Source organism: Vipera berus (assembly GCF_964194415.1).
Source record: "Vipera berus genome assembly, chromosome: 2".
Taxonomy (NCBI): domain Eukaryota; kingdom Metazoa; phylum Chordata; class Lepidosauria; order Squamata; family Viperidae; genus Vipera; species Vipera berus.
In genome coordinates, this window is record NC_138203.1 from 136,317,571 (window position 1) to 136,338,355 (window position 20,785).

At 44.9% G+C, this 20,785-nt stretch overlaps 1 protein-coding gene across 5 annotated transcripts in view; it reads left to right on the forward strand.

Annotated features, from left to right (window-relative positions):
* Positions 1-20,661, forward strand: part of POU6F1 (POU class 6 homeobox 1) — a 46,087-nt gene extending 25,426 nt beyond the window's left edge. For 4 of the 5 annotated variants that reach the window (XM_081318360.1, XM_081318362.1, XM_081318361.1 and 1 more), the window contains exons 4-11: positions 5,969-6,090; positions 8,406-8,631; positions 10,468-10,700; positions 13,788-13,916; positions 14,345-14,563; positions 16,865-17,003; positions 17,810-17,984; positions 19,773-20,661. In XM_081318360.1, the coding sequence (XP_081174486.1) occupies positions 5,969-6,090; positions 8,406-8,631; positions 10,468-10,700; positions 13,788-13,916; positions 14,345-14,563; positions 16,865-17,003; positions 17,810-17,984; positions 19,773-20,118 (1,589 nt within the window). In that variant the 3' untranslated portion in view covers positions 20,119-20,661. The remainder of the gene's footprint in view (positions 1-5,968; positions 6,091-8,405; positions 8,632-10,467; positions 10,701-13,787; positions 13,917-14,344; positions 14,564-16,864; positions 17,004-17,809; positions 17,985-19,772) is intronic. The other variant, XM_081318364.1, reaches the window with a different exon arrangement.
* The last annotated feature ends 124 nt before the right edge of the window (positions 20,662-20,785 follow it).

Here is a 20,785-nt window from a genome sequence, read left to right on the forward strand (position 1 = left end):
GATCATGACACACCATGCTTGCTAGTTTTATATGCTCTTGCACATGTATACCCATCGTGCTGTTCCTTTTTGGAGTATGCAAGGCTATGAAAAAGCACAAAAACCAAGTAACGAAGAAGAAGAAAAAGAGTGGTGCGTTGGTCTAGAGATGAAGGCACTTGCCTCACACTCAGGAGAGTTGAGAGTTCAATCCTATGCAGCAACAGATGTTTCTTTATCAGGTCGCAAAGAGAAAATATTTGTTGCGAATTCTGCAGAGGTGTCAGGAAGGGCATCTGGTCAGTAAGTGCTCAGGTCCTTTCAGTCACCCTGACTCCACCCCAATAAAAGGGGTTACAGGATCGTGAAAAGAAAGAAAAAAAGAAGAAATTAAAGGTATGAGATTAGAAAATAAATTCCAAATCAGTCTAGTTCACAGCTATACCATTATAATTTCCAGTCCTTTCCATGAAACAGTGTTGGACTGCTTATTAAGCCTTCTCTCTATACTTACCTAAGACTTTATTTCCATTATTTTACTCATTAACCCTTTATTCACTTCATATTCATATAAAACATACTTCAAGCCTATCCGCTTAGTTATATGTGTTCTCTAAATCAACAAATGCACAGTAAACTTTCATTCATCATATTTCTTCAAAACCTGCTGAACAGCAAAATTGATTTATTGACGCATACAAACACTCATGCATACAATTTGAAGACTGCCAAACTCCCAACAACTCTGACCAACATACAATTAATTTTTTTTAAATACAAAACCCAAGACGGAATCGTGAACAGCCCCAAAGTAACATAATAATAAAACATTGAAAATAAATGTAAAACAGCAATTTAAAAAAAACATCCAGCAGGTGTTCAACCATAATTCTGCCCTAAAGCCTGGGAAAATAATCAGGACTTCAGTAGCTTCCTAAGCATCATTAGGGTGGATAAATCAAAATGGTTGCATAATACATGTAATTAGAGAAAGAAAGGCTTATCATTCTTAATCATAATAGCATTCTTTATTAATAGTGGCAGTTTGGGCACATTTTGGCCAGCATGCCATAACTGTAACCAAAGACCAGCTTTGCCTAAATCATGCTCATGCTTTCCTAAATAAGCATTATATGGATCTCTAATCCAGATACTACTTGCCAGCAGACAGTACAATGACAGTAACAGAGTTGGAAGGTACCTTAGAAGTCATCTAATCCAACCCCCTGCTTACTATACTAATACTAATACCTATCCAGTCTCCTTAAAAGTTTCCGGAGATGGGGCACCTACAACCTCTGAAGGCAATTTGTTCGCTAGTTAATTGTTCTCACTGTTGGGAATTTTCTCCTTAATTCTAGGTTGCTTCTCTCCTTGGTTAGTTTCCATCCATTTTGTCTTGTCCTGTCTTCAGGTGCTTTGGTAAATAAGTTGGCCCCCTCTTCCTTGTGGCAGCCCTTCAAGTATTGGAAGACTTCAAATATTGGAAGATGTAGACTGTTGTCTACATCCCACCAGTTTGAGATGTATGCAGTCTATTGACCCATGTTCAGGATGTCCTCTTCAGCCAACGAAAGTAACTTGGTTTAATATACAATATCCAAGTGTCAAGGTTTATTTATTTATTTATTTATTTATTTAATTGTATTTATATACCGCCCTATTCCCTGAGGACTCAGGGCGGTTTACAGGGAATTAAAAATCCAAAATACAAAAATTAAGAACCAAATTAAAAAAGAAATTAAATTAACCCTGTAGTCAGTTAAAAAAGAACCCCAAATTAAAAATTCCTCCTCAGTCTGGGCCCGAGAGCTCGAAGAGCCAGGTCTTCAGGCCCCGGCGGAATGATCGGAGGTCGGGGGCAGTCCTCAGCTCCACCGGCAGCTGGTTCCAGAGGGCAGGCGCTCCCACAGAGAAGGCCCTATCCCTGGGTGTCACCCGCCGGCAATCTCTCACCGGCGGAACCCTGAGCAGACCCTCCCTGTGGGAGCGCACTGGGCGAAGGGCGTTTGATGCCGGCAGCAGGTGTTCCCTCAAATAACCCGGACCCAGGCCATGTAGGGCTTTATAGGTGATAACCAGCACCTTGAATTTCACCCGGAGGGCAACCGGAAGCCAATGCAGCTCGCGGAGTAGAGGTGTTACATGGGAGTATCGGGAAACCCCCATTACAACTCGCGCGGCCGCATTCTGCACCAGTTGAAGCCTCCGAGTGGTCTTCAAGGGCAGCCCCATGTAGAGAGCGTTACAGTAGTCCAAACGGGAGGTCACAAGCGCATGAGTGACTGTGCGTAGGGCGTCTCGGTCCAAATAGGGACGCAACTGGCGCACCAGGCGAACCTGTGCAAAAGCCCCCCTGGTCACGGCTCCTATATGATCTTCAAAATTGAGCCGTGAATCCAGGAGGACGCCTAAGTTGCGAGCCCTATCAACGGGGGGCAACACCTCACCCCCCATCGTTAGAGGTGGAATAACATGGTTAACCCGAGACGCCAATATGCAGAGCCACTCAGTCTTGGCGGGATTGAGACGAAGCCTGTTTCTCCCCATCCAGACCTGAACCGCCTCCAGGCACCGGGACATCACGGAGAGGGCATCACTGGGTTGGTTTGGGGTGGAAAGAAAAAGTTGGGTATCATCAGCGTACTGGTGATACCCCACCCCAAAACCACGAATGATCTCACCCAGCGGCTTCATGTAGATGTTGAACAGGAGAGGCGAGAGAACCGACCCCTGAGGAACTCCACAAACGAGAGACCTCGGGGCGGATCTCTGCCCTCCTGTCAACACCGACTGCGAGCGGCCCTGGAGGTAGGAGGAGAACCACCGTAAAACGGTGCCTCCCACTCCCAACCCCCTGAGACGTCGCAGCAGGATACCATGGTCGATGGTATCAAAAGCCGCTGAGAGATCTAATAGGACCAGGACAGAGGAGCAGCCCCTGTCCCTAGCCCTCCAGAGATCATTCACCAGTGCGACCAATGCCGTCTCCGTGCTGTGTCCGGGCCTGAAGCCCGATTGGTACGGGTCCAGATAATCAGTTTCCTCCAGGAACATAGGGAGCTGATGCGCCACCACACTCTCAACAACCTTCGCCAGAAAGCGAAGGTTGGAGACTGGACGATAGTTGTTTAAAACAGCCGGGTCCAAAGCAGGCTTCTTGAGGAGGGGTCTCACCACCGCCTCCTTCAGGGCGGCAGGGAAGACACCCTCCTTCAAAGAAGCAGTTATTACTGCATGGAACCAGCCTCGTGTTCCCTCCCGAGCCGCATAAGCTAGCCAGGAGGGGCACGGATCCAACAAACAGGTGGTGGAGCTCAGTCTCCCCATGATCCTGTCCACATCATCAGGGGAAACAGGGTCGAACTCAGTCCAGATAACATGCTCAAGACCGCCTGATTCCTCCACATCAGACTCTGCCCAGTCAGAGTCCAGGCCGGTCCGGATCCGAGCGATTTTGTCCGCCAGATGATGACTAAACTCCTCGGCTCGTCCCTGCAAGGGATCCTCTCTCACCTCCTGACTAAGGAGGGAGCGAGTCACCCTAAACAGGGCGGCCGGGCGATTATCTGCGGATGCGACAAGGGCGGCAAAGTAGTTAGACTTCGCCGTCCTTATCGCCGCAAGATAAGACCTTATAAAGGTTCTTAACTGCAATCGGTCGGATTCGGATCGGCTGGATCTCCAACCGCTCTCTAGACCTCGTCTCCGACGCTTCATCTCCCGGAGCTCCACAGAGAACCATGGGGCCCAACGGGATCTGCGCCGAATCAGAGGTCGCATGGGTACAACGCAGTCGAGTGCCCTGGTGGCGGCCGTTTCCCAGGCCTCCACCAGAGCATCAACTGGGCTGTGGGTAAGGGTGATAGGTATCGGCCCAAGCGCCCTCTGGAACCGGTCCGGGTCCATTAGGCGCCTGGGGCGGAACCACCTGGTCGGTTCCGCCGCCCAGCGGCGGGGGATGGCATGACGGAAAACCAGCCTCAGGAGGTAATGATCTGACCATGACAGAGGGGTGATAGATGGAAAACCCCCTCCCAGATCATCCAACCACTGTCCAGACAGGAACACCAGGTCGAGAGTATGATCCCCCTCGTGAGTAGGGCCCTCAATAACCTGGGTCAGGCCCATGGCTGTCATGGAAGCCATGAACTCCCGAGCTAACTCCGACGACCCCCCCAGTGATGGCAGGTTGAAGTCACCCAGGACTATAAGCCTGGGGAACTCCACCGCCAACCCCGAGAGGGTGTCGAGCAGCCCAGGCAGGGCTGTTGCCACACAGCTGGGCGCCAGGTATGTGAGCAACAAGCCCAACTGAACCCGAGGACCACATCTCAAGAGAAGGGATTCACTCCCGGCCATCTGGACAATGGTGGCCTCCCGGGGACACAAGGTCTCCCGAATAACCACTGCCACCCCACCACCCCTGCCCTGAGCCCGTGGCTGGTGCAGCACCCGGAAACCTGGCGGGCATAACTCGGTGAGAGGCACCCCTCCCTCCGAACCCAACCAAGTTTCCGTGATGCACGCCAGATCCGCACATTCCTCCTCGATCAGATCACGGATGAGGGGAGCTTTGTTAACTACGGATCTAGCGTTAAAATAGACCAACCTGAGCTCAGGGGCCTGATCACCCTCATCCCCGGGTAAGAGGGTGCTAACCGGAGGGTCGGAGCGCGCCACCGCTCGGAGATAGCGGGGGCGTGATCCCAGATGTTGATATGGCCCTCCGCGCAAACACCTGCTGCCATTCCCTATCGCCGTGGGGATTTGAAGCCCCACCCCCACATTCTCAGAACCAGCAGCCACCTCCCCCGACCCCGTCCCGTCAGGACCTCTAACAGGACCAGACTGAGTGCCGGTTAAAGATTCCCTCCCTACCCCCCCCTCCCTCCCCCTCCCTAACTTCTTAAAATAACCGGCTAAAAATTTTATCAGGGGCCTCTTCGCATGTCTTAACTCGAGGCCCCTATCTAAGCCCAGCCACCTCTCGGAATCCCAAAGCTTGGGATCGTCATTAAGGGGAGTATGGAAACAGGCGACAGGTCGCGCCCATGAGGCAGGAACTGCCCTAAGGGCATACAAGTCCGCTCCGGAATAATGATAAATCATACTGCGCTAGGATAGTCTTTTAGGGCAGATGTTAATGTCCAAGGATCACTCAGTGATGGTATATAGATGGTAAACAAGTCCAGTAGGCATATCTCCTAATCTGCAGAGCCATCTCAGCTCTCACCTGAGATGGAAATCCAGCAGCAGAGAGAGAAAGGGGAATCCTGAGCCAGGGCCACCCCAACTGGTCTCTCACACCAGTGAGGTGGCCACTGACCAGTCCAAAACCGTCCTCCCACCATGGTCCGGTCCCGGCCACACTGGGCTTTCAATAGGAGGGATCTTAACTCCCATCAGGCATGGAGCTAGCCAAATGCCTGCCTGTCAACAGGAAAAGTAAGAACAGGCAGGCCAGGCCTCTGTCGATCCTCGCATCTCCAGCCAGCACCACCAGTCCGGGAGGGGGAAGAACATTCTTTCCCAACGCTCGTCCGCCAGTCCAGGTTGAATTGCTAAGATATTTGCTAACCTCTATAGCTGCTCAACTTGCCATAGAAACCGGGGAGCGGGAGTCTGGGAAAGAAATGGGAGTTTCAGGAAGCCATCCATAGACTCTGAGAACCAAGGTCATACAAAGAGGTGTCTGGCAGAGAAGTGGACTGTTGCAATTATGAACAGAAAGAATGTGACTGGCCAACATGAACACATGGTGGGTGGGGGTTATGAAAAACTATTGGTAACTAACCAGAACTTCACGTGGGAAACTTAGAGTTGATTTTACTTCTTCAGTGCCTGGATGTGTATTCAATAAAAATTTATCTCTTGTGGCACCTCAAGGCCATAGAGTTTCTTTAATGTTGAATTCGTCAGCCAGAAAGTTGACACCAGGATGATAGTTGAAGAGGTTAACAGGATAACATGTTTCCTCTTTTTTAAGGTGAAGTCAAGGCACTGCCTGAAGTAACACCTGTGCCTATCCCAGGAATTGTGCCATTTAGCCAAGTGACAAGCCAACCAACACCAACTTTAACTCCTGTCACAGTGCAAGCAGCACCACAGGTAACTAACCCTACCATTCTAGTTTTCATAAATAGGAGGCAATCTCTTGGTCAATGAACAAAGGAAATACTGTAGTGCATTCAATTTCTCTAGTGGAATCAGGAGTTCCCAGTGCCCCGTGGAGGAGCTGAATATGGGCAAGATACTTAGGCAGAAGAAAAATCTTTATTAAAAGTCCACAGCGACATTCCCAGAATGTTATGGAACTGAAGAGGTTCTCAGATTTAAAATACTTCTTGATGTTATACATCAGGGGTCTCCAACCTTACCAAGTCTTAAGATTTGTAGACTTCAACTCCTAGAATACCTCAGCCAGACACGCTGGCTGAGTAATTCTGGGAGTTGAAGTCCACAAATCTTAAAGTTGCCAAGATTGAAGAGCCCTGTACCTTTTGGTGCTCTGAAATGTGTTCTCATTTTTTGTTTGTTTGTTTTTAAGGATGCAGTTGACAAAGCTTTGTAGAAATTAAATGCACCCAGTGTTTTCTTGGCAGGCATTTGGGTGGCTTTTTATAGACTGTTGCAAGATACACAAATGCCACTTCACATACGATTAATCCCTTATATTAGAGCCCCACCCAACAAAACTAAGAAGTTAAAGAGAGTCTTACCTTGTTTATCTTCTATGAAGCCTGCCTACTTTTTATTCCATACAAGCTGTCATATAGCAACAGTCGTTTAAGACAATTAGTGTACATTGCCTCACAGTTTAGAAATAAGAGAACTGCCTTAGTTCAGTGACATAAAAAAGCACACAAGAGGAAAATATCTAAATGTGCTGTAGACTATTAGTTTCATTCTCCAAAATAACACATTTAAGAGTGTCAAATTCATGAGATAATGCCCCTTTTTAGCTCTTGGAATGGGATGTAGAACTTCTTCACTTAGTTTGTGTTTCCAGGAGAACAAAATTATCCCAGAAAAGAGCTGAAAGATTGAACATATTGAGACACATATAGAGAATAAAACTGGTTTTCTACAGTATATTTTGATTCCCCCCCCCCCCTCTGCTGTCCTGCATCTTATCCTTCTTATCACATGGAGAACAAGGCAGGTCTTTTACCTGTCGAGGGTTTTGATACTATTCGTATGGCTTTGGAACTTAAAGGAATGGATAAAATGCCTTCGAGTTCTGATTCATTTAATTGTGATGCAAGCACTATTATTTCAACACCTTCATACAAAGTAACGCTTTTCCCTACTCTGGAAAATATCACCTATTTAGAAAATACTGTAATGTATGGGATGTGAACAGTGGGTTAAGAATTAGGGCAGAGGCAATGGGAACGAATGCTTCCCTATCCAGGCGATGTACACAATTTCACAGGCAATACATTAAAATCACCTGTTATTGCTTGCCCAAATGGGGAGATTTCTCCTTCCTCGCGCCTCTTGTCAAAATATTTTAAACTGTGGCTGGCAGCTGCAAAGAGAAATCATGTTTTCATTGTCAAATAAGCTTATCAAGCTTTGCTCTGAAATAGCAGATTGGAACACATCCTAGACCTAGAACATTTGGCCTTCGAGAAATTGCTGAACAACAACATGCAGCCTTTCTTATCCTTGGCCAGGGCGGCTGGGATTTGTAGTTCAGCTACGAAGGAAGGAAGGAAGGAAGGAAGGAAGGAAGGAAGGAAGGAAGGAAGGAAGGAAGGAAGGAAGGAAGGAAGGAAGGAAGGAAGGAAGGAAGGAAGGAAGGAAGGAAGGCTATTGGTGAGGAAAGCTGTAGCTTTTGATTTCCCAGTAGGAAGATCTGCTGCCCACCTTTATGGGAAACAAAGCCAGTACTGTTTGCAGCACATATTTTAGATAGCTTGTGAATATTGCAAGAAAGTTATTTCTGCCTCCCTCTCGGTCTACACTGACTTGTGGGGTGGCCGTGCACCCCAGGATGCAGTACAGTAGCACCAGTTTCCTGAAGGGAATATCCCTTGCTAAAACTGACTTGATACTAGCAAACTAAAAAAAACTAGGGTTTAACTGCTGTGCAATTTTGAGTCAAAGGGGTTGTGGTGAACAGACAGCAGAGACTTATTGATCAGGGCTGGGCCCTTCTAAAAAAAAAAAAGGGTACGTCCGCAGCTTCTTTCATGGTGGACTTTGAACCAGCCCCCCCATTGGAGTGTTACAGAGCTGGATCACCCAGCTGCTGGCCAGGGGGGCGCCAAGCCGCACCTGGCACATCTCAGTCGGGCATCTCCTGACTGGGCTGGGCCTCCGGTGGGCTGGCTGACGTGACTGCTGCATTGATGCCTTCTGCAGTGGCGTTGATTTTGTTTTCCCTTTTCTTTTTTACATCTCGTTTGCTTTTGCAGGTCTTGACTCAGGAAAACTTAGCAACAGTTGTGACAGGCGTAATGGTTCCGGCAGGGGCAGTTACTCAACCTCTTCTTATCCCCATCAGTATTGCAGGTCAAGTGGCAAGTCAGCAGGGGCTGGCTGTGTGGACATTTCCTGCAGCAACGGTGGCTGCCCTCCCAGGACTGACGGCTGCCTCTCCTACTGGGGGAATTTTCAAATCACCTATAGCCAATTTGCAAGGTAACCGCTGTGTCTTGGAAGATCACATAGGGGGGGGGGAGCAAGAGTCCGCCCCTTGGGCCTCACCGGGATCAGCCTTAAAATCTGGGAGGGAGTACGTTGGGAGACTGATAACCTTTTTTGAATTTCGGGAAGTGGGGGGAGGGCTGGCTCTTTTGCTCTATGTCAAAGGCCAAGGTTCTAGTCCAGGGGTAGGCAGCCTTGGCTCTTTTATGACTCGTGGACTTCAGTTCCCAGAATTCCTGAGCCACCGTGGCTCAGCTTGGAAACCTCCCCCTTTCCCCTCAGCATGGCTGGCTCAGGAATTCTGGGAGTTGAAGTCCATGAGTCGTAAAAGAGCCAAGGTTGCCTACCCCTGCTCTATGTCAAAGGCCAGGGCTCTAGTCCAAACCTGTAGGCATCCTGCAAGCAGACTTTCCCATTAACTTGAGTGCAGGAACCAGATCTGCTTCCTCCTCTGAAATCAATGGGGACGTCTTTCTGGGTTTCATGCGTGCATCCAAACCCCCAGCCCCCAGGATGTTCCCTTGCATAACCAGCACTTTCTTGGATAAATAATGTCACTAAATTCCTAGTCCGTGTGAGAGCAGAAAAACGCCCTGCGGTTTGCTTTCAGTGGTCTGTCATTTAAAGGAAACGGTGGTTCCAGTCAGTAATCCTTGCAAATAACTTTTATTTTCTGAAGACTGTTAGGACAGCGATGCTTAATTAAAAATGGAGAGCTAGGATTAATTCCCCAGGGGCTACTTCTTGCTAGCAGTTAATTCACACAAGGAGCCAGTGATGCAAATTATCCGGGTAGCTGTGGTTACTCTGAGTGACAACAGCTGTTCCAGCAATGATAGAACCTAGCCCACCAAGCTGTGGGTTACTTATTTTGGCATCCCCTGGTTTCATCTTGCATTAGAGAGAGAATTTCTAGCACTAGCAGAGAGAATTCCATGGAACTCAAAACTTCCTTATCTGTTTCAATATAATTGCTTTGTGTGCGGCGTATCTTTTCACTCCAGCTGGTACAATAATTCCTCTGAATGTGAAATACCGGTAGTCCTTGACTTACAAAAGTTCATTTAGTGACTGTTCAAACTAATGCCACTGAAAAAAGTGATTCGTGACCGTTTTTCATACTTACGACCATCGCAGCAACCCCGTGATCACATGATCAAAATTTAGCTGCTTGGCAACTGACTCCTATTTATGACAGGTTGCAATGTCCGGTGTGTGTGTGTGTGTGTGTGTGTGTGTGTGTATGTGTGTGTGTGTGACGTGATCCCCTTTTGTGACCTTCTGACAAGCAAAGTCAATGGGGGAACCCGTTTCACTTCTTAACTGGGTTACTAATTTACCAGCTGCAGTGATTTGCTTAACAGCTGCGGCAGGGAAAGTTGTTAAAATGAGGCAAAACTCACTTAACAAATGTTTCACTTCGCAACAGAAATTCTGGGCTCAGTTGTGGTCGTAAGTTGACGATTGCCTGTATCTGCTACCTCATTTTATCTTTTAAGGTTTTATTCTTGGCTAATTAGATCCCACACATGCTGAGAAGTCATTCTTCCCATTGCTTTCCCATGGATCCAACCTAGAAATCATATGACAAACTTCTATTAGAGGAGAATGTTGCAATTCCCTTCAACCAAGGCTTCTGGTGTCTAATTGTCTATGATTTTACTTTCCCCATGTTTTTCTTTTGTTGCACTTGTACTTTGGTCTGTGACCGCAAATAAATAAATATAATATAACCATATGACAAACTTGGGAGGCTGACCCTCCACTTCAAAAAGTATATTTTGTGATGACCCGATATTTAGCGCCTCTCTTTCTGTCTTGCTCTCACAGCCACTACAGTGCTGAACACAGCAGTACAAGCCCCTTTGCAGCCAGCCCAAGCTTTCCAGGCACAGCCAACGGCCCAGCCTCCCCGGCCGTCCATCCAAACACAGACTGTGTTCCAACCAGCAGCTCAGACAACCCTTTTGTCACAGCCGACCACAACAGCCACTCCACCTGCCACCAAGCCACTGGAAACTCCGACACAGATCACAGTTCAACCAGCAGGATTTGCAGGAATAGTAAGACCTTGGGGGGGGGGACTCTTCTCCCGAAGAAGATTTTCTGAGCTATGTTGAAAGAAGGGTTGGGAACAGAGAAACCTTCTATAAATACATTTCTGACCCAACGAAAGGTCTTCCGCATCACTTTGGTCCTTTCTGATTTTGCCAAAGAAGAAAATTTCATGTAGTCCCACGAGGCAACTGGACTTTCTTTTTTCTCTTTGAAGACATTTCGCTTCTCATGAAATGACCGGCTGTCTGCAAGGAATATAAATCCTTCCATTCCCCCACCATCTAGTCAGAGCGGAAGAAGCTTCTTGGATGAGAAGCGAAACGTCTTCAAAGAGAAAAAAGAAAGTCCAGTTGCCTCATGAAAAAACACCTTTGGGACAACCGTGACCTGGATGACTGAGAATCTCCACAGACAAAATCTCATATACATTTCAATGATGAGTTCAATACTGAATAACTTTGATAAATCTAGAAAATGTAAATCTCTGCATCGATAAGGACAAACCTATTTCTTTGGTGCATGAAAAATAATTTCAAAGTCCCTGATATAAAATCTTGAGTCACAATCTGTATTCAGTCTTCCTTTCAAATGAGAGTACGAAACACTATTAACTTGAACACATATTTGAATGAGAGCCAGGATGGTATAATGTAGTGGTTAAAGTGCTAGCCTAGTTTTAGTCCAGGTTCCCAAGCCCATGGTTCTAGTCCTCCCTTCAGTATAGTGGTCAGCTGGGTGACCTTCTCAGCTCTAACCAACATCAGGCTCTACCACATGCTGGCTGAAAAACGAAAAAAAAAATTAAATAAATTTTTTATTGATTTTCCAATGTTACAATAATATCTTTGAAAAGCAACGTGGTGTCTGGGTTACAATAGTTCCGTTTCATACAAATACATATTATTACAAATCTCCAACTTGTTGTGATCAGAATTTCCTCTCTTTTTTCCTTTAATACATATTATCTCTTATCTATATTAACATACTTCTTATTGTTATCCATCAGTTATTAGTGGTTTTCTTACATTTGTCAATACTTTTGTATATTGAATATTTTAACATTCCATCTTTAAGACATCAAACACCTTATATACTTTTCTACACTTCTTATCTATCTCATTTCCATATCAACAAGTTGGTAATACAATATAATATTCTTATTTTCATTATAATTTCCACATATTGAAAATTAGCCAAAATTTCTCCCATTTCAACATTTAATACATCCTTTCATATCACTACATCCAAGTATATTAATTACATTATATCATTCTTAACATATATACTGTATATCTTAATCAATTTCATTTAAACAACTCACTATTTCAATTTAGCTATTAATATTCATACCTCTGAGTTGTTTTTTTAATTAGCCGATATTTTTATCTGTTCATCAAAACAATCTCATAATCCAAGTACAATCCTGTCTATTTTAGTATTTTACGTTTCAAGCCTCTTAAATATGTCCATTCTGATTCAGTCTTATTCTTGCTTTTTTCCTTTGCCATATCATTTTTCACTTTTTTGCTTCAGGGTCATCAAAGAATTCTTGTGTTATTGTATCGTATTGAACTGACCCTCCAATCTTCCTTTTTGAAGGGTTGAGGGGTCTAATAAAAGCACCAAATCTTCTCATTATTTTCACCTCTTGATATAATTGTCCTGGACTGTGTATTTTTTCTTCCATCTGTTTCTCATTTTGATCTTCAAATATCTATGCTTGTTGAATAGTTAATTCTTCTGTCAATGTATTTGTTTGTTCAGTTTCTTCTGTTATGTTCTGTCCTGATAAATTATTAGTTGTAGTCACAATTTGAGTTTGCTTCTCCAAGACGCTTTCTAGCTTTTTCCCAAAAGCTCTTATTTCATCACCAGCTGTAGTCAGGAACTGATAAGTTTGGTAGGTTATTTTCATCATAGCATAGATTTGTTTTTGTATTTCTTCCATGGTGGAGTCCCACATCTGGTGTTCAAGGTTAGTCTTATCTTGTTTTTCTAAGGAATCAGCCAAGTCTCTTCTCTCTTTTTTTTAAGAGTGTCAGATTGCAATTTCAGGTTTAGCCACTGGGTGTCCCCCAAGTGCTTAGAAAATTCTTTTCTTTTCTTTTAGGGAACTATCTGTTAATCTCTTTTCAATTATTTCTTCTATTTTAGAAGAGCAGAGCCAAATTTTCAAATAAGAGTAGGAAGTAAGGAGTAGGTAGTCAAAAGCTTTTAGTCCACAAGTTATAAAGTTCTAGTTGAGGTCAATTCGTTTTTTCAACATTTTTTTAAAAACACCCCTGGAGGCTTGATCGCTGCTATTTTGAAGGGAAGGTTGAACTCCCCCCTCCCTCTCCACAGGGGGGAAAGTACTTAGCAGCTTATTTAGGTGAAAGAAAGAAGATTAAAGTATGAGAGGAATCTTACCAGTCTCTTCCACGCTACTTTAATGTTGCCTGGTAGTAAGTGTGACTTCGGCTGTCTGCAGCCTAGTAACCGGCCATGTTGCTATGGCCGGTCTTTCGTCGAAGGGAATGCAGTCACTAACGGGAGGGGGGGCGTTACGGCTCCCCCGCATTTCTGCAAAAACCCCTTCTTGCTGGTTGCCGCTCCAGGACGACTCTTCAGCCCTTTTAGGACCCCCCAGCAATGCAAAACTGGACATGGAAGATGAGACCCATCCTCCAGACGTCCATAACGATGGCGTTGGCAAACTGGAAGTCTGAAAAATGAAAATTCTTGTTACGTTGTGCATTCATTGATAGCTTTGCCATATCGACCTCTGAGCACGGTTGCAAAACAAGCAGATGCTGCAACAAGAGAAATGCTAAAAATAAGAAGAATGAGAATTCAGCAGCTCTTTTCTTATTGAAGAAAGTATTGCAGTGACAGATCACATGTTAGCCATATTTGAAGATTGGTGCCAAAAACGGCATTCATTACCCAGGTGTTAACTTAGAACAAGGCTAGTCAGATTGCATCTTTTCAAAGGTAATTTTATAACGGAACAGTGCAAACTGACCTGAGGAGTGATCAGGCTCCTTAATAGAATTGCTTCCTAACCTTTGACCTTTGTTTTATTTATTGTCCTCTTTTGGTGTCTCTTGCAGATCAGTGCAGCTTCTTTGGGAGCCCCAACCCAGCTGCTTAGCTCACTAGCCACCACGTCTGTCATTGCAAACACCATTCCTAGTGTGCAAGGAATAACTGGGCAAATCCTGACTAATGCTCAAGGACAAGTAAGTGCTGCACCATTCCAGAAACAGAATTAATGTATTAGTAGGCCGTGCTTAAAAGGACACCAGAGTGTTGGTTTTTTTTTAGTTGCCAAACAAAACATCTATGCAATTTATTCATTCATGTTATATATCCTGCCTTTCCTCCAAAGTTTAAGGCACCCTAGAAAGCATGTTCTCCTGTTTTGATATAGATTGGACATAGAGATAATTATTAAGCCAAAATCATTCGGTGAATTTTCATAGTCATGAATGGACTCAAATGGGGCTCTGCCTGGTCCCAGTCTTATACCCGGGCCTAAACTGTATACTATTTTGGCTCTGCTACAGAAATCTTAATGGGAAAACTTAAACCAGTGTGGTTTTGATAGGAAAATGTCAGAAGATTAACATACTGCAGCCTTGGTGCTTCCCTTGCCTTTGACCTCCAGGTTATTGGAACGCTTCCGTGGGTAGTGAACCCAACCGGAATTGCCACAGCAACTCCTGCCCCTGCCACGTTGCCAGCACAAAATCTACAAGTACAGGCAGTGACACCACAGCTGCTTTTAAATGCCCAAGGTCAGGTCATTGCCACCTTGGCTAGCACCATCCAGACAGCGGCCATGGTCAGGAAATCAAGCCCCCCGGAGTCTCCTGCCAAGAGTGAGGTGAGTCCAACTAGCAAAACTGCTGAGAAAAATCACCAGAGGATCCTGCAGCAAAATTACCAAGATGCCCAAAGAGGCACCTACAGAGAAAGGAAAGTGGAACATGTTGGATTCAATAGAAATGGGGAGCCTGCTGCTTTTGATAGATTGTTGAACTAGAAAAGTCATGAGAGAGCTCCAGATTATTTATTTAACAGAACAACAGATGTGGAAGGGACCTTGGAGGTCTTCTAGACCAACCCCCTGTTTAAGCAGGAAACCCTATACCATTTCAAATGGTTGTCCAACCTCTTCTTATAAACCCCCAGTTTTGGCACACACACAACTTCTGGAGGCAAGCTATTCTATTGATTAATTGTTCTCACTGTCAGGAAATTTCTCCTTAGTTGTAGGTTGCTTCTCTCCTTGATTAGTTTCCATCCGTTGCTTCTTGTCTTGCCTTCAGGGGCTTTGGAGAATAGTTTGACTCCCACTTCTTTGTGGCCACCCCTGAGAGATTAGAAGACTGCTATCATGTCCCCCCTCACCCTTCTCTTCATCAAACTAGACATACCCAATTCCTTCAACCGTTCTTCATATGCTTTAGATTAATAATCCAGATTGTCAATCACATTTATACAGCCGCCTATCTCAAAAAGCTACTCTGGGTGGCATACATCAATAAGAATAATTATATAAATACAGTTAGTTTAAAAATATAAAACAATCACTATGGAAAATTAAAACCTATTAAAATGTAAGGCACAGTACGAGACACTTTATTATTTTTACTGCTCTGGAAGACGAGGCAGACCTGTGGGATTTTGCATCTCACCTGTCAAATTAGCTAATCAAGCCAGAGGTGACACCAAATTGGCTGGAAGCAGGAATAGCATTTCCTGTTTTGCCTCAGGCTGTAAAACATCTTCCCTTGGACCTGACCCTTGATGACTTGGTAGCTGAATGCGTAAAATAGCCACTTGTCAAGTGTTGCTGGAGGCATGAAATATATCTGTGTCAGGGTGATCGTTGGGGATTTTTTTTGCTAGATATAGCAACACTGGTGCTCAGGTTATCAACTAAGGCCCGTGTGGAGAGAGTCCTGATTGAAATAATATCACCCTGGGTAGAGATGAAAAGAGAAGCAGTGTTTTGAGAGCCAGCAGACCACTTTTAAAATGTCCTCCCTCCAATTCATTTTCTTTTCTAGCACCAAGCTCCAGAAAACCTGATCCTATTCCTTTTGTAGCTGAGGTTTGTGATGCCTAGCATAGACTAGCTGGTACCTATGGACCATAACTTTATAAGACCGACAGGAGTGTCCTGCAGCTGAGCTAGAATCTAATTGGCTGATCTGATGCTTGGTATTTCAGATGAGAAGTGAGAAGGCTGGGCACTGACTCTTCAAGTAAGAGCTCTTGTAGCAGGCATTTGAAAGTCAAGATATGTTAACTTTATTAAAACAGTATAAATCACACAAAATAAACAAAGGTAAATGTACGGTATTTCCTACCTGGTACAATTCTCGTTGGCCAATGTGCCTTCTTTGACCCCGATTGCAACCGGCATAATGACTCATTAGGCCATTCTTCATTATTAGTCATTTTATTCATTCATTCATTCATTCATTCAGTTTATCTCAAACAGATATCTCTGGGCGGTTGCAAAACTCTCAAAAAAGCTACAAACAATGCAAAATAAATACAGGTAGTCCAGGGATAGGCAACCTCGGCTCTTTTATGACTCATGGACTTCCAACTCCCAGAATTCCTGAGTCAGCATAGCTGACTGAATTCTGGGAGTTGAAGTCCATGAGTCATAAAAGAGCCGAGGTTGCCTACCCCCAAGGTAGTCCTTGACTTAAAGACCACAACTGAGCCTCAACATTTCTGTTGCTAAGTGAGACAGTTTTTAAGTGAATTTTACCCCGTTTTACAACCTTTCTTGCCCCACTTGTTAAGTGAATCACTGCAGTTGTTAAGTTAGTAACACGGTTGTAAAGTGAATCTAATTTCCCCATTGACTTTGCTTGTCAGAAGGTCGCAAAAGTTTATCACGTGATCCCAGGACACTGCAACCGTCATAAATATGAGTCAGTTGCCGAGCGTCTGGATTTTGACCATGTGACCCTGGGGACGCTGCAATGGTCACGTGAAAAACAGACCTTTTTTTCCAGTGCCATTGTAATGTTGACTGGTCATTAAATGAACTGTTGTAAGTCAAGGGCTACCTGCAAAAAAAAATTGGCAGCCAAGCTAAATCAATAAAAGCAGTATTAAACTGTTTTGGTCTGAATATTGCTTTCTTCTGCTCCGTTGCCAGGTCCAGCCAATTCAGCCCGCCCCAGCTCTCTCACAGCCAGCTGTGGTCATTGCAAGTCCTCCCCCAGCATCCAAACTAGCTTCCACTCCTGTCCCCATCACCTGCTCAGAGACACCAACTGTCAGCCAGCTGGTTTCAAGTAAGCATGTTGGTATCCCTGTGATTCTTGTGGCAGGCAGAGAAAGAGGCTACCATTAATGGAGGCTGGCTCACGATCACGTGCATGGAACATTTATGGTAGAAAAAACCACGAAGTGGGTTGTCTGATTTCTGTGTTAAAGGGGCATTGTTACCCTACAGCTGCCGAGAAAAAAGCTGCTGCTGGTGACATCTGCAAGTGTTAATCCACAAAAAACAAAAAAAAACCACGTATAGTGTTACTTTTTTTAATGAGTCACTCTACTCCTAATAACGAACAGCACATACACAGAAAAACAGAGGATTAGAACAACACAACATTAATAAACGATGTAGGTTGTAATGACATTGACCAACAGAGTGAATACCAAAATCTAACATCTTGCAAATTCTCTCTCCCAGAGCCAGGTTTTATTGCTATGCCCATTATTTATAAAGGCAACCTGCTCCGTAAGATGGACACCTCTCAGCAGCTTTGTGTAGATAGTAAATAAAAAAGTGGGAAAGAGCTGAGCCCTGTGGCACCCTGTCATGGAGTAGTTGTGGGCTCAACCTCTTCAACTGACTAGAACCAACCACTCAGTCAGGAAGGAGAACCACCAGCACATAATCAAAGGAGACTAGGGTGTGACCTAAAGAGATTGATGGAAATGCCCCCCATTTTCAGATCACAACTGAACTGCTGTGAAATAAAATCCCAGTGGCGTGAAAGATGCATGTGGCTGCAGGAGAAAGGATTTATAGTGCACTTTAATCAGAAACTGCAAAATGGAACAATGGTGCCTCTTTCATACTTTCTCCTACCAGAGCCTCAACCTTCAAACAGCGGAAGTGATGAAGATGGCATAAACCTGGAGGAGATCAGAGAGTTTGCCAAGAACTTTAAGATTCGACGTCTCTCTCTGGGTCTCACCCAAACCCAGGTGGGGCAGGCATTAACTGCCACTGAAGGACCTGCATACAGCCAATCTGCTATTTGCAGGTAAGGAAGTCTGTTTCCCTGTGCAGATGATTCTGAGTGGAATGTAATCCTCAATAGAAAAACAGGTTGCCGAGTTTTCTTTTGAACCAACACTAGGCCTCCTCCTTCCTGGTTCTTTAAAGTAGCTCAATACCATCAAAACATATCTAGGCTGCAAAAATCCAGATATCCATTACATGGCAGCAAAAGAGATGGCAGTAGCAATAGCACTTAGACTTATGCTTAGACTTATATACTGCTTCACAGTGCTTTACAGCCCTCTCTAAGCGGTGTACAGAGTCAGCATATTGTCCCTCAACAATCTGGGTCCTCATTTTACCAAGGTCAGAAGGATGGAAGGCTGAGTCAACTTTGAGCCGGGGAGGATCGAACTGCCAAACTGCAAGCAGCCGGCAGTCAGCAGAAGTAGCCTGCAGTACTGCATTCTAACCCCTGTGCCACCATGGTTAAGAGTTGTTTGTGTCTCTTGATTATCATCTAGTGAGTATCTAAATGCAGCCCAAGTGGAATACTGTAGCTCTAAATAGGTGTTAGGCCCAAGCCCATAGATGAGACAGTGAGGTCCAGTTGAGTTCAATCCTTTATTTGCTTATACCCGATGGACAGGTCAAACTAAAGCTATATCATTCTAACTACTAGATATTTCTTGACAGATTCTAGAGTGGCTACACTGCACCTCTTCCCCCTTCCCACATGCACCTGGGAACTGTGCAGTCTCTTTCTCTGGGAAAGCTCTGTCAGATCTCTCCCCCTCAGCTCCTCCAGGTGTACGCTCCTTCACAACAGGATTCCATATTGGTTTCTAATCCTGAATTAAGTGGAATTATTGTTACGATGGCAGTTACGAGGGCAATTCAGAAATAAACCTCCATTTGGTTATCAATGACAGACGCTCACAGATACAGAACTTTTATTATACACATTAAAAAACCACAACATTGCATTACTTTTTGACATAATCGCCATTCAAGTTGAGGCACTTGTCATAACATCTCACAAGGTTTGAACTTCCTTAGTAGTAGATGCTCAGCACCAAATCTGGGCTGGGGGGGTGATCAAAAACATCGCAACGGAACTATTTCAGAAGTTCTTGGGTGCGTCTAGCGGTGTGCGGGCGAGCATTATCGTGAACCATCGCCACACCGGAAGTGTTGCCATAGAAAATCCGCCCAAATGTAAAGGTGCCAAAGGAATACTGCTAGTGAAGTTTGTGGAGCATGGTTCAACCATCAGTTCAGCAGTCTATTGTGAAACGTTACGAAAACTCAGATGAGCCATCCATAACTAGCGTCATGGCATGCTGACTTCTGGTGTGGTGTTGGTTCACGATAATGCTCACCCGCACATCGCTAGACGCACCCAAGAATTTTTGAAGCAGTTCCGTTGGGATGTTTTTGATCACCCCCCCCCCATAACCCAGATTTGGCGCCGAGCAATTACTACTAAGGAAGTTCAAACCTTATAAGACATTATGACAAGTGCCTCAATTTGAATGGTGATTATGTCAAAAAGTAATGTAATGTTGTAGTTTACTAATGTGTATAATAAAAGTTCTGCATCTGTGAGTGTCTGTCATTGATAACCAAACAGAGGTTTATTTCCGAATTGCCCTCGTATTTCTAAGGGACAATGTGGAACCCACTCATATTGAGCTCTACCCTGCCTTAAACGACTAATAAATCAAGCCTGAACATCGAGGATATTTATTTCCTCAGGGTGGGGTAGCAAACAGGAGTGACAAAAAGTCCACCCTGCATAATTCCTCAGTGATTCCTGCTGATTTTGCAGATTCGAAAAGTTGGACATCACTCCCAAGAGTGCCCAGAAGCTGAAACCCGTCCTGGAGAAGTGGCTGAGTGAAGCTGAGCTTCGGAATCAAGAAGGCCAGCAGAACCTGATGGAGTTTGTGGGTGGGGAGCCTTCCAAGAAGCGGAAACGCCGCACCTCTTTCACCCCACAGGCCATTGAGGCCCTCAATGCTTATTTTGAGAAAAACACCCTCCCCACCGGCCACGAAATCACCGAGATCGCCAAGGAGCTCAATTATGACCGGGAGGTAGTCCGGGTTTGGTTCTGCAACCGGCGACAAACACTCAAAAACACCAGCAAACTCAACGTCTTCCAGATCCCTTGAGGGCTGAAGCTCAAATTGAGAATCTCCCTTTCCCTACCTGGCTGCTGTAAGCACTTTGTGGCTATGTCTCCCCTGCCCCTGCCACCTGTTTATAGTGATGACTGAAGTGAAAGAGGGGAAGTCGGATCTCCTTGTGTTTTATTGTGCCCCGGCCTACTCATCAGCTGCTTCCTTCCTCCCTGACGTTGCACTGAGCTGTGAAGGCTTAGGAGTCCATTGGCGTTTAGCTTCCTTCTGTGTCAGACAAATCATGGTCGGTTAAAGGAAAAAGGTTCTCCTCGTCTAGTTTGTGTGCACTTTTCTTTTTTTCTTTTTTCTTTTCGAAGGTGGCATTAGGATTGCCACCAGCATAGCGTCCACAAGGAACAATGGGGGAAAAACCCCATCTTTTATTTGAGCCACTTTTCATGGCCACACCTATCGTTTCTTATCCAGGAAATCATATCTTAAGCAGAACTGTGGCATAATTTATATTTCCCTTTCTGTATGGATATTACTATGATGAGAGAGCACTATTAAACCGAAAGGTTTTTTTTTCATCCACCAAGATCTTGAAGTTTAGCATCCTGGTTCTCTGTTGATTCTTTTATTTTAAGACTGATTTGACAGCTAAAGTTTCCCTTCCAGAAGAATGCTGAGGAGAAGAAGAGGGAGGCAGGTACAAATG